This window comes from Plectropomus leopardus, chromosome 6, assembly GCF_026936395.1.
Source record: "Plectropomus leopardus strain MGB_pleo_1.0 chromosome 6, ASM2693639v1, whole genome shotgun sequence".
Classification (NCBI taxonomy): domain Eukaryota; kingdom Metazoa; phylum Chordata; class Actinopteri; order Perciformes; family Serranidae; genus Plectropomus; species Plectropomus leopardus.
The window spans coordinates 29871483-29886409 of NC_142181.1; the positions used below are offsets into that span (position 1 = coordinate 29871483).

Sequence of the window (14927 nt, forward strand, 5' to 3'; positions counted from 1 at the left end):
CCCTGTCAAAGCAGCCTGGGCAGGATGCTAAACACTCAACTAGTCCATTAGCCTTCTTGACCCTGACAAGCTTATGCCAACATGTTTAGTAGCAGCTAATACCTGAGGTTGTTTAGTTTTTAAGGATATGTATAGGTACAAATGAGTGCACCACGGCTTCTTTTAAAGGCAGTAATGTCAGCCTCCATATGTTTTTACCAAGGTGGGCCCGCCATTGTATTGGGGGGGGGGCGTGTCACACCCTGGCACCATGGATGTATTTGCAGACCCGTGGGGGTACCGCTGGGTATAATGAAAGCAAAAACACTGAATTAATTTAACCCAGATTTTAATTTGATGGATGTTATTAAGCTTATAGTTTCTCAACCTTTTAGACTTGGAGAGAAACATTGAGTTAGCATAAATTAAAAGACAAGCGTTAATGTGATTTCAGGCACAGCAGCCGCCCTCAGTTTCCGGAAATTGAAGGACCCTAAAAGGCCTATGAGTGTTTGGCATGATATTTCTGGGGCCAGTAGTCAAAGTATGTCTGTCTGTTTTCTCCAGAGGTCGATCGACATCTTTGGGATAAAAGTCGTTTTTTGATGGAGGTCATGTCCGTCCGTTCATATGTAAGTAGACTGCTTCATACTTGTGCCTTTGCTATGAATGAGTGAGTGTTCAGTGTTATGCTGTTTACTCGATTTGCATGCTGACTTATTAAACCAGTAAGCAGACAGTGCAAAAAAGAATAACACAAGCTCTCGCTGTAACTTGCCATTAGTATGTATTTGCAGTTATATTGTTTATATCTTAGTTTCAGAATTTGACAGGTTCATACTACACCCCAACAAAAGACGCTGGCTGTGCACTTATTTTCTTTCGAAATGAATTTTATCTGTATATCTATTTTGTATTTGCGGCCTGTGGTCAAAGTATCAGATTCAGAATCAGAAAGGGATTTATTGCCAAGTAGATTTTCACTTATAAGGAATTTTCTTTGGTAATTTGATGCAAACGTTAAGCATACAATAAACATATTAATAGGAATAAAATGGTAATAATAATCATAGTAATTGGGCAAAGTAGTCAAAGCAGGGCAGCTTTATTTGTATTGCACATTTCATACAACAGAGCAATTCAAAGAGCAATTGTGAACATGCAAGGCCTTCTACTGGCTTGATTTCTTTCAAAAACATAGGAAGAAGGCAGTGAGCAGCGAAAGAAGAAATAGCCCCCAAATGTGCAGGAAATTAGTAAAACATCCAAGAAAAAGAGATAGATAGATAGCAACATATGACATATATGCATACAAACAACAGTGATAGATTAAAACATAGTAGAAACAGGTGCAAACACAGGTTACTATGGTTACTATAAGCGGATAAATAAACGTATGAATAAACAAATAAAGGTGCATGTCAGTCTGTAATTTAGCGCATTCTGGCAAAGGCGGGTGAACTATAAAGTCTTATTGCACAAGGCAGGAATGAGCTCCTGTGGTGCTCACTGAGACTGCGGGGTTGAATTGGTCTTGAAAGTTAGAACATTAGTTTAAAAAAAAAGTAAAAAGAAAGAAAACAACAACAAACAAACAAGAAATGACCTGGACAAAAAGAAGCTTAAAAATCATAATTATTCAACAAAATTTTAAATATGTGATTATTAGTAATTTTATTTTCCCCTAGCTTTTTTTCTTGCATCTCTCCCTAATAATTTTCTAACTCTCCTAATTTCTTGCAATTTGGGGATTTTTTTCCGCCAAAGCACCATTTTTGGGAAAATAAATCACATCAATTTACTCGGGATTGAAAGGTTTAGGTACTTGGGAATGATCTCTGAAAGCAGCCCAAGAAAAGTGACGTTGCTTTAGGTTTCAAAAGGTTAACCGATACAACACAGCTATTATATAACACGAAGCTATCTCATTAAAAGCACATCTTTCAAACCATAAACATCTTCCTAAATCCGCCACTGCTTCATCAGCTGAACCACGTGCAATTGCAACATAAGCGTCATATTTCAGCAGCAAAACGGAGTTCCTGTCCCTCTGCTGTCACGGGGCATGTCTCGCAGGACACTTCCCCCTACACTCCACTAGAGTGTGCGTGTGGACCCCGCTCCGTCTGTGTGAGTGTATCATGTCAAAGGAGGAATGTTCATACAATGAGGGTCTGTGTATTGTAGTTCCGCTATTGCCTCGGTGCACCACACGGACAAACGATTGTCAATGGACTATTTCAGACGGATCTCAATCGGTTTATGCAACGGCTCCGTGCGTTTCGGCTACGTGATTTCTGACTTGTGATTTGCAACCAGATCTTTGTTATCCGGATGGAAAGAGAAAGACAGAGAGAAAGGACTAAAATGCCGTGAGTCTTGAAGTTTAGTGGATTTTGTGTGTTGGTAGATTCTCCTATTTTCCAGTCGCCCACTTTGAATTTATAGTTGGCAGTCTTTTTTCAATTTTAGACTGTTTAATAAGTGTGAGAGATTAAGTAAGATGACATTGTAGCAGGGTTGTGTCGAGCCATACAACTGAAGTTGTGCGTGCTGTGGTTTTGAATCATCCCAGGGATTCATATTGAATATAATTTATCTGCGAGCAGAGGTCGAATCGTTAAGCAAGAGTGGATTCTTTCCAGCTGTGAATCCACGAGCCTCTCATGTTTGTAAATCATTTCAGTTTTAATTAGAAGCTGACACGGGGACACAACTGAGGAGGAAATCACTAATAAAAATCTGCAACATTGGGACTTTTTAATGCCTCTGTGGAACCTGAGTTTATACTCACCTTATCTTACTCCGCAGGCAAGTGCCTTTTAATCTTAACATCAGTTTGACGAGATAATTGCGCAGTGTATCTTTCAACAAATATCACAGGATCTTTATCTAAAGTGACTTTGTGCGTGCAGTGTAGTCTTTTTCTTTCCACATGGGATCATAGCTGGGTCCACACGTCTTGTTTTCTTCCATGCTCGCACTGTGGTCCATTAAAAGCTCAGTGGACCTCAGTCTCTCCAAACTTGACGGGGCATGGGAGAAGCGACCCCTGCTCAATCTGCTGCAGGGCCATTCGTACCCATGCTGGGTGTCGGTTTAGGGGCTATGCCCGGTGGGGTCGGTACCGGGTCGGTGGTGGCCCCCTCCAGAGGTTCCGCTGTTCCACAGCTGCACAACGCCATCGTGGAGCGTCTGCGCGCCCGCATCGAGCTGTGCAGGAGGCACCACTCTACCTGCGAGAACCGCTACCAGAGGGGTCAGGCCGAGAGCTCGGACCGGGAGCACGAGAGCACGCTTCACCTGCTCAACATAGTCCAACAAGGGCCCGGGAACCGAAAGGCAAAGGGCAGCCGGGGATCGAACCAGCAACCTCCAGAGTACAGCAGAGCCAATGGGGAGCAAAAGGGCTCAGAGGGCGAGCAGAAGCTTTCCACGCGCATAGCGGTGAGTTTGGGGGAACCCTAGTTAGTGATGGTGGTTATAATGACAGTAGGGATGTCCTGATCAAGTTTTTTTTGCCCCCATCCCAACCTGAGTTATTTGATTTTGAGTATCTGCCAATACCCAGTCCCGATTCGATACTTGTATTTACCCAGATAAAACAGCTGCATATTTCAGGTAACAAGTTGATAAAATCAATCCAGTGTATATGCTTGAAAATCTAATAGCACTGCAATGCATGAAAACGTGTCTCCATCCAAATCGTTCCTAAGGGTTATTTCATTTTATTTTTACAAAAAGACCGAGGTAAACAAAATAAAAATATTTTTTATATGGCTCTTATGACAATTCTACATAGTGCAGCATTTTAACAAAAGGACAGAACACTATAAATGAGAACTATGGTCACAATTCCACTTAGTAGTGTTATAGCTGAACTTCAACATCCCAGTCACAGTAAATAAAAATGTCACAATTACACTTAATACAGCACTATAGCTAAACTAGCTAAAAATGAACAAATGAAAAAATGAACAAAAATGTCAATTACACTTAAAGTGGTGTAGCAGATTAAGTTGAAAAATGGAGGAAAAAAACAGTTTTTACTTATTGAAATAATCATGCTCTCTGTTTACGACACCTGTGTGACGGTGGATGTAAACAAAGGATGGGGTGGGTATGTGCTCAAAACAACAGATCCCTATCAATAAAAAAATGAGTTGATCTGGCCTGATACCGATCCTTCCAATCTGATCGGGACATCCCTAAATGAAAGATAGTAACTGCTGCCAGCAATGATGATATTGAAGATGAAGCTTGTGTAAAGGATGATTTTGAATATGAATATCATGGTGATGATGAGGTTGTTGGTGGTGACGTGGCTGCTGTTATTGCAAGCATTCTGCTCTGCATGGTATTTGAGTCAGATGTCAGCTTGTTGTTCAGCTGAGAGCTGTATGTTCTGTGATAGCCTTTTAAGTGATGTTTTGACATAAAATACTCAAATGCTGTTGATGAACAGTTCAGGCTCTGTCCAAATTAACGGGTCAACCAAATCCAGGCACACCAGTCAGGACATGACTGATACCCCGAATTAGCTCTAGTTCTCATTAGTGATGTGCCATATCATCGTCCATGGTAATACTTGTATAATTTTTAATATGACAAGATAAATTCATACCATGATACTGGTAATATTTCGACATGTTGACATAATGGCATAAGACCATTGACTACAAAGTGAAATTGCCACCATCCAAGAGCAACTTGTTTGGAATCATAGAATTTGGTTTACTGTAATGTTTATAGTGTACACAGAATCTGAATCTCTATGGGTTACTGTTGTTGTTTACAAACAAAAGAAGTGAGAGATATTTTTGGTCACTTGAAGGCAAACTACATTAATGTTGACAAAATACTATTTTGTTGCAAATGTATGTTCTTGAAATTAAAAATAAAATAATATCAATATTTTTTTCATACCATCAAGAATATTATAATTGCAAAATACCCTTAAATATTGTGATATTATTTAACAGCCATATTGCCCTAGTTCTTCACAGTTCTTAAAGGCGAACCTGTCTGCATTTCCACCAGTTTTACACGGCACCATTGTAAACAAGGATGTGTCATCAGTGGAGTGTAAACAATAGTAGAAGAAATAGGGGATTTCATTGATTTCCTGCAAACTTTTATTTGTTGTTACAGATATTTGTTTTTACCCAAAAACAGGCATGTACCAACTATTAATGAGACCCCTGCATGCTCTGTTTTGTCCGACAATTTCTCACTTAAGGTCTCTATTGTTGCCCTCTCCATCCTCTCTTTACAACTTGTAAAATATGACACGCCCAGTCAGTATGTAAACATGCACAGTTAAGTCGAGCTGCGGTTATATCTCAATTAGGCTGTTTAGTTGGACTTCTGTCCTTGTTCCAGTGTAAAAACACTGGGGGAGAATCAATTTATTGACTGAAGTATGTCCAATGCAACCTCAGTAGGTGGAAATATGCCCCCTTTCAGCTAGTTGCTATTGGACCTTCTTTCGGTTGACCTATTTCATCATCTACCAAACAAAGAAGTAAGCGGTAGATAGGTTGCATGACAAAGGATGAAAACATGTTTAACTTTTCTGCACTGTATATTTTGTGCATACTCTACGCTTACCTTGGTATCTTTATCTTTTTTTCGTCCCTTCTTCTTCTTTTGTTTTTTCTAGCTTTCTTCTTTGAATGTTATGCTGTTCAAATTCTGGGTCAAAGCCTGGCGCGGGGACTATGGAACATGCTCAGAACACCTAGGCCACCTCAGGTGCAGTTGAGGCGTATACATGAAAGAGTAAATCGACCCCAAACTGCATTATCTAGGTGTGTTAGTCCACCTTTGAGAAATTCAACTTTGTACAATTTTAGTCGGACTAAAATGTTTACATGTATTGTAAAAGTCCAGTTTTAGTTGGACTAAAACAATAATTCGACTTTTTCTAAAATCATGTAAACATACTGACTGATGTTGCGGTTCACTTTTCAGGCCAAAGAAAACCTGCTACTGCTTGAATCCAACTGGAATCCAACTTTTTGTTTTTTGAACCAATTCATTTTTGGTTGAAATGCTGTAAATGGTTCAAATTTCGGTGCATGAACAGGAGCAGAACCAGTTGGTGAAAAGGAGTATGAGAGTAATAAACTCTAGGTTCCTGCTTTTGCTGATGAAAGGGGCCCTTGGAGTAAATGGAAGGATACAGGATCACAAAGCATGTTTGCAAAGTAACCCATTCAGTAGAAATGGTTTTGGGGTCACTGGGCCATGGGGATGTTTTGCATTTACTGCAAAACCATGTCAGCATCTCCACTGTGCAGCTGATCCAAACAGAGGGATGCAGATGCATTTTGTGGCTTGTTTAACCCATATAATATTCACCATTATCACATTTTGCAGTGCAGATAAGTCAGTTTCCTTTGTGTCACATGAAATACCAAAATTTCAAGAGGATGCTACCTCTCATTGAACATTTTCTCGGAGTGTTTCTTAACATCGGGGTTTCTGAGGGATCCTGCATCAAGGATGGAGCTGGGTGACCTTATTCAAAATAGTTTGGAGAACATTCAGAGAAAAGGATATTGAGCATAAAGTACAGTATAGTTTGCATGTTCCCCCTCAACAACAGAGCCTTGCAGAGAGCATAGTTTGGAGAAACTGACTGTGAAACACAGCAGGGCTTTCTGTGCGCCTGCCAGTGCTGCTGATAGGACTGACTTCCTGTATGGCATCTGTTAAGGGCAGAGCCAGTGAGATGTGAGATTTATTTTGTTGTTTTCTTTCATTGGGCAAGAGGGAGTTCAGCATCCAGACTATGAATTATTTCCCAAGCAGCTTTTCAATATAATGTCAGAAGGGTGAAAGCTTGCAGATGTTGGTGCTCTAGATTTGCTTGAGATGTTGAATGGAAAAATAAACAATGTATTATTTTTTTCCACAAAAGTCATAAAAGGGCAACGGTAATTGTTCTGTCAGTTCATTTATTGTCATTGCTGGAATTGGGCACGGGGTAGCCTCTACTGTGTGTCATGCAACAGTATTAGCTCAAGCCTTGGTCAAGACTTTCACATACAAGAAAAGTAGATTTTCCATGATTTATAGTGCTAATATCGAGTGCAGTTCTCTAGCTTTGCAGTTTTCATGCTGTTCAGCCGTGCTACGTGATGTGAGGCAAGACACAACTACATCATGGATTATATTGACTGTCTAAAAGAGGTCAGGGAACATCACGATCATGTACTGTTTCATTTTTACTGATGTTGACTCTGGAGTAGCGTGTTCTACATAAAACTGATGAGTGCAGCAAGATGGTGAGGAGGAAATGAAGTCCTGGCGTACATGTTTATATCAACCCTGAGGTTAATATGTTTTTCACAACTCATGATGATTGGGTGAAGCAGAACAGCAGCCATTGCAGAAATCCCCCCTCAATGCATTTATGTGGCATCTATCCAGCATAAATATGCAGAGAGCTCTTTCTTGAATTTATTTAAATTGAGTAAAGTGGAGGATAACTCCTGCAACTGAAAAGATTTATTTTTTACAATCTCTGGCTATAAAGAGAGCACAACTTGTGTTTCAAATATGTCCTGGGGTGCAGTAGTAGTTCACCACATTCTTCTGCATTAAAAAGCGAGGCCTCTACAATGGCCACATCTGTGCATGTTATTGACTGTTCACATTGGAATTTGCGATGGAAATGTACACCAAGCGAGGGGCAAACAACACAATGGATTATGACTGGCTGGGAGTGCAGAGAGAGCAGCACTTAACAACAGCGCTCATTGAGAGCAGATTAACAAAGGATATTCTTTTAGATGAAATTGGAGAAATGGGGAAGAAGAAGAGATGAAAGCTTACCAGCGACTCAGAAAATCATTTTCCATAATGCTTGTGTGAACTCACCGAAAGCTTTTGGATATTCGTTAGATTATGTTTTTACACAACCCGTTTTTCAGTCTTTCCCTTCATACCTGTATCAGTAAACATTCAGCTCAGAAATGGGTCAGAGTAGAGCTTAGAAAACATTTGTCCTGCCAGTATTACAATGTACAGACATTAAGTTTCATCAGATCAGTATTCAGCAACCATCTTACATTGTCTATCAGTGGCAGAGATAGAGTACACCAACTAAAGGCTTAACAAACAGCGATACAGCCTCGCTGCACTCGTAGCATGCCATGCATTGTCATGCCCTATTATCATGCCTTTAACAAATGGCCCACTAAGCACCTTCTTGAAAGATGTGCCGGCCATGAAACTGTTTGAAGCACAAGGCCCCCATATAAATGTTTAGAGCCACTGAATACATTTCCTGCACGTGTTTACTTTAAGTCAAACAGGCCTTGAAAAAGCAGTAGGCAAGGGATGCCTGGTGATTAACAATCCTGTGTGCACTGGTAGGATTTTGTTATTTCCCAGTCTTGTTCTAGTGACAGATCTGGGAACTAAAGGCCTCGAGCAGCATGCGCTCGAAGAGAAAGTGCTTTGTATGCTGATGTGTTTGCCTCTTATGTTTGCCCACTTGCAACTCTGCGTTAACCACACGGCAGCAGCTCTTTTTAAAAGCCGGTGTGTGAGGCATCCTGGTCATAGTGGTAGAAAACAGAGACCTTGTAACCGCAACTTCTCCAGTTCAGATGTGGCCAAAGATTTTTGTCTTAGTCATTGTCTCCTCTCTCTCTATGTATCCTGTAACTATCTACTATGAGCTGCGCAATGAAGGCACAATGCCAAATTACTTTAAGTGTCATGTGTTTGGCACAATTGCAGCATCCTGTACTAAGAGTCAAAGTGGGCAAATGCGGTCGCTTGTACTTTTGCTGACAGATCACATGTTCCTAACTTCTTGACCCCCACAAAAGAGTCGCAAGATAAAACTGTTTCACAAGAGTATTAACAGAAAAAACAAAGCCCGAATAAACAACAGTTTTGTGTACCTTTTTAGACTTTGCTCTATTTTAGCCTTTTCCACTTTTCTTCTTTGATATTTCCATCTTTCGGACTTGAGAAATGATTAAATAAAACAAGGAAGGCAATTATTTTTGCATGAATTGGGTAAACAGTTATACTCTGGAAGAGTGACAAGAGTTCGCAGTTTGGCATTGCTTCATTTGAAGGGTCACAAACCAAAAAGGTTACAAACCTCAACACAATAGTGTCTAGCTGATTATGGTTAATCAAGACACGTGCAGAATGATGTTTTTTGTAATAACATTGTTGGGAAAATTATGTTGTTGTTTTTTCATTCTGGATCCTATTTTACCATGTGTTTGTGTCAAACTGACAAATGGGAACAACAATTTTTGACATTGGTCCAGTTTTTACAGAGTGCTGCAGCCAGGAGCTGCAAAAGAGGCTTCAATGTAATCACTCGGGATAAAGGTACACTTTAATGTATGTCCACTAAACGTGCTTATTATTGCAGCTGAAAGGGTCAGGTTGTCATAATTGTGACAATTGTTGACAGTATTATGGAAACGATCCCTATGGAGAAATAAAACATTTATATTACCTCTTGCTTGATCCAGTCTCAACTAGGGAGAATTAAGAAAGAAACTTGTCCTTGAGTGAGACTTGTTTACACACAATAACAAACTGACCGGATCAAGTGAAAGATAAAGAAAAACATTTAAGTTCTTTGTAAGACACTTTTGAAAACAATCTCAGCCTTTCAGTGGCAAAGCAAACACTTGAAGTGGACGCACACAGACAGTGCGCTGTTGCCCCAAGTGATTACATTGCAGCTTGTTATGCGGCTGCCAGCTGCAGCCCTCTTGCTCAGTACTGGAACAATATTAAAAAATTGTTGCTCCCATTAGTCACTTAGACACAGAAACATTGGAAGAAAGGCTTAAAAATTCTGAAGTTTCCCCATTGATTAATTATTCATTTAAAAAAAACAAAAAAAACAAATCACCTCCTGTGCAGCACTTTTCACATTATTGTACTTTCATAGTATAATTCATAGTATCATTTTTGCGTATCACCTTTTGTATTTACATTTCAAGTACATTTTGTTCGGCCAACATGAAAATTAATGGTGACAATGAAACATAACTAACACACCTCTTAATAACTACAACTACCAACTGCCCGGTGGATTGACAGCTTACTCAAATAGCATGCAGAAAAAGAAATTCCTTGTACTCTCTTATGGTCATGTATGATGGATGAAGAGTGTGTGCATGTGTGTGTGTGTGAGTGTGGGCCGGGGTGTGCACTGTAACTGCTTCCTGGCATACCCTGTTTGGCTGTTGAACTGCCTGAATCAGAGCTGCCGGTGGTCTGATCTCAGCCTGGCTTGACTGTGATGTGAAACAATTAGCCCAGGTCCATGGGGGCCACCCACAGTGAAGCCTGCAGCTCTACCCGACCCCATGGATGCAGAAAGGATCCATGTTCATCCCGCAGATCACTTCCATGTTGTCATGGGAAGGCTAAAGTTTTTCTTTTAGGAGTAGCAGGCTGTCAGTTGGTGTGAATGCTGAATTACTTTAAGTCCCCTTCAGTGAGGACTGGAATCGCTGCGGGTGCTGTTTATTGACAGCAAGACTACACTGTAAGCCTGATGTGATTAAGCTTGTCTCATTGTATAGACTGTAGCTGTGAGATGAGTAGAGCAGCTCATAGAGCTCTGATTAAAACACATTAAGATAGGCCTCCATATACTGTAGTAAAGCCATCTGTTAATCTCCTCCTTCTATTTGGGATTAGCGCTCATTCCAAGATATGGTTTAAACACAGCCACAATCCAATTCTACTTATGCACAGTGCATTTTCGAATGTGCACTATGTATTTAAATGTCCCTTATTATTTAAATAGAGGACATAAATATATTAACTTTAAGGATGATGTTGCATTCTTTAGCATATAATTAACTTTATAATGAGCATGCAAGATCAACCATAGAAATACACTATGAAATTCATAGCAACCTCCCTTTAGCAGCACCTGAAGCACCCAAATCCACAGTGCAATGATATGCTTATGTCCATGTCTATCATCCAACTTCAAGGGTAACTTCAGTATTTTTAGACCTGGAACCTATTTTCTCATATATTTGTGTCTAAGTGGCTCAGAGAGACAACAAATTTAAATTTGGTTTAGTGCTGGGCAAGACCACATCACTTGGCAGCAACGAAAGAGTCTGCAGTATAACCAAGGCATTTGTGCACCTTTTGATTTACATACACTAAAAGTGCTTTTTTTCCACTGACAGGCTCAGATTGTTATTCTAAGTGTCCGCCAACATTAAATAAACGATCACTACGGGGTAGACCTTTTTGTTAAAGAAGAAGATCCTCTTTGTTTAACCAGAAACAGCCCTGAAATTTCTATCGCCAAACCCACCAGACTCTATTTAAATAAACAGTAAGTTTATAGTCATAAAACACCCTTCATTTAAAGTCCACAGAAACAAAATAAAACTCACAAAATCACTCTTGGTTCATCTTTCCACTGTTACAATGCTCACCAACTCTGGTTTGGTTGAAATAAACCCTTAATTCACCCAGTTAAAAGTAAAAATATGCTGGCGTCTGGTGGGTTTGGTGATAGCGACTTTAGGGCTGTTTCTGGTTAAACAAAAAGGATCTTACTCTTTAACAAAAAGGTCACTCTCTTAAGGAATCCTTTCCATAATTTTGCAAGACAATTATAATACCAATCTGAGCCTGTCAGTGGCAAAAACAAGCACTTTTAGTGAATGAAAATTGACATTGTATCAATACCCCAAGTGGTTACATTGTAGATTCAGTACTCAGTACTGGACCTGTTTCACGGTCCAACAGAGTCCAGGTTCAAAAATGCCGAAGTTAATCTTTAATGTGCGGAGGGCGTTGGGTGAAGCAGGGTTGAAAATAAGGTGTACATGTAGCAATACTGACGCCTAAATTTGGAATGTAACAAATGTCACAGTAGTCTGTTTTATATTGCTTTCAGATGCTATATATTATATTATCATTGTTTGAAAAAAAAGTAGTTTTGTCAATTTTATGACTAAACTATGAGTAGTTTAGTGACTTTTCCGAATACTGGACCCTAAGTGGTGGAGAATAATACCGTTTTTGTTTAAAAAAAAAAAAAAAAAGGTAGACCTAGACCTAGACCTAGTATTCTACACAAAAAACCCGTTAGATTGAAAGATTTTGTTAATATGAGATCATGTGTAGATATAAATGAGTTACAATCACCCATAGATTTGTGATATTGATACTCACTGTCATGACAGTTAAGTATGCTACGGTATGTGATTGAAGTCATTGGATGACATTTGCTAATTAAATAGTTCTTTTTATATTTTTTACTCAAGTAATTCCATATTAATTTCAGGCAGTAACATGATTCCAAGGTGGATAATATGACTTCTTCCATAAATTCTTGCACTCTGATTGACACCACATAAACAGAAGGGATCATCATTACATTTTGCTCAGAGAAGCGTGACAGCAGAATTTTAACTGATACACAGCCAGATTTACTGACTGTAATAAAAGTTAGGGCCATGTAACATTGTGTTCTGGACATTCCGCAGTCATATCCGAGGGCAGTTCATAAATTTTTAGCACCAACTAGATCTATGCAGCTTTTCTTTAAGGAAGAGGGGAGTTGTAGGTTCACGTCACACACACTGTTAATGCTGTGGATTGTCACTTTCCAGAAAATTACTGCCTATGGATGACATTTGTTTGAATAGTATGTTGATTCTAATGTAGTTAATAGCTACAGTTTCATTTTCTGGCTAAATCGTGCATGAAATAAACATCTCTGTTCTCCAGTAAACATGGTTTTATGATAATATCAGCATACGTGTGTTCTAAACAACTTAGCTACACATACATTTTGTGATCATGATTGCTATGTCCTCAGGGGAGAGCGGAGTGCAAGCTGCAACAAGCTTCTTTTGCAGTGGCCGACCCAGACAGCAGATTTTTAAGTGGCACAAAACAAAGTTCACTGATGACTGACATTTCTCAGAGGAGCTTTATTTTTCAATCCCTTTGAGTTAATGACTGCATTTACTAAAAATATTATAGAGACTGAATTTTAAATCGTATAAACTGCAGCTTTTAATATTATCCAGTGTCAGGATGGCAGAAGTCAGGCTCTTCAATAAATCTTCAGTTCTAGTATAATGATATCGCAATTTGTCAGTGAAATTTGAAGTGGTTGTCCAAGAGATTCTGGTTTTTCATTTTGAGGACATCTAAGCTGTCATCAGGCTTCTTTTTCCCCATCTGTCCAGCCATGGTTGCTGACTACCTAGTTCCGAACAATGTTAATGCCAGAAAACATGTATCACTTCCTGTGCACCAGTGGATTTTTTCCCAGAAAAGACCTATGAGACATTATGTACAGTAAAAGCTTTCATGAGTTAAGTGTGAGTTAAAGCAGTGAATGATGCAGAACAATACAATGTCAGATAGTAAAATGAACTTGTTTAGCATGGAGCAGAAAAATGGAGTAAAGGTGGTATAAGAGATGGGCATTTATTGATTATTAGGGTTGCAATGTATGAGATTTTTAAGGTACAATAATTCTCTCAGAAATTATCATTGTTTCGGGGCGTCCGGTGGCTGAAAGGATAAAGTAGGCATCCGATGAAGCAAAAGTTTTTTTGGTTAATCAAATGCTTTATTACTCTCAGGGCCTGTGTCCTCTGAAGCTTTGTTCTAGTTGAGAACGCCAGGCGCACATCAGCAAGTACCCAGCTGGCAGTGTTTGAGAGCGTTTTGGAGGCACAGTGTTTTTTCAGCTGAGTCACTTTGGTTGCATCTGGTTGCTATGATACAGAATATCTGCGGAAGTAAACATGTCGGTGCAAGGTAGAGTACTTGTGCTGTATAAGTGGAAGGCTGAAGCATGCAGGGAGAGAGGACATACCTTGTGGTCTGTGGGGGACCATGAGCGGAAACATAATATATACAGTATATACATATAGTATATTAATACATTTTTCTTCCATTGTTGTTGTTGTTAAGCACTTGTACATGTTAAATGTGATGGTTTGTTTTCACAGTAGACTGTTTGTCCCTCCTCCACTGTGGTTGAATGGCTTAAGTGACAAATGCAGCATTTTTACCAAAAGTTGAACATTTTTCAACTCTGGGCGCTCTGGAAAAAAACGTCCAACTAGCACGCCTTGTCGTGCCGCCTGCATTTATATCGCAGCATAAATATGCAGTGGTCCCATCGCAAAGCATTAGAAAAATATGCTGGCATCAGAAAAAAAGCTCCGGTGGACATGGCCCCTAATTGAAACCTGAAAACGTTTTATATATATATTTTTTTTTTTGAAAGAAGTATGTAAAAAAGTCTCCCTTTTGAAAGTAAATGAAGATTCTCCACTGGATGCATTTTCAGCAAATGTACACTGTATGATAACTGTCAAATTTCATACAATTGTGTACCTTGAATCTAGTATAGCACTGCAACCCTATTGATTATGCAGTTTTAGTAATTCCTAAAAACATCCCAATATCGGGGTCTTTATCCTACAGTGCTCAATTTTGTGTGAATTGGTGACCACTCTGCTTAAAAACAGAAAAAAAATCAATGTTAGTTGATAATATTCGTGAAAAATATTGCCATTCCGATCGGATGATAGACTTAATGTTATCTGTGTAAACTCAGTATAATCTGTCTCAAACAGACTCCGCTCAGCAAATGTGGTGTCGTGCAGAAGCAGCAGCAACGTGTTAGAAATAGTGCTCTGTGAATCTGGGACATCTCTGTACCTGGCAAGATTTGCATTGCCTTCTCTTCCTGAAATGAGCACACTTTTTTCATTCTTTTCTGGACTAATTTAGGTTTTGTTAACAACTTCCTGCTACCAAAACACACACATAGAAAGAAAAAAAAACCCACACAAAATAGCAAAACAAAGAAGAACATATGAATCAGGGAAGACAAAAGCTTGCAGACACACAGCAGGGCAGTGAGGATGTGTGTCAAATCAAAGGCA

At 39.4% G+C, this 14927-nt stretch overlaps 1 protein-coding gene across 2 annotated transcripts in view; it reads left to right on the plus strand.

Annotated features, from left to right (window-relative positions):
- The first annotated feature begins 447 nt into the window (after positions 1 to 447).
- maml2 (mastermind like transcriptional coactivator 2) overlaps positions 448 to 14927 on the plus strand; it is a 53239-nt gene continuing 38759 nt past the window's right edge. The window contains exon 1 of one of the 2 annotated variants that reach the window (XM_088079193.1): positions 448 to 611. In XM_088079193.1, the coding sequence (XP_087935319.1) occupies positions 585 to 611 (27 nt within the window). In that variant the 5' untranslated portion in view covers positions 448 to 584. Of the gene's footprint in view, positions 612 to 2130; positions 3427 to 14927 lie in introns of those variants that run through there. The other variant, XM_088079192.1, reaches the window with a different exon arrangement.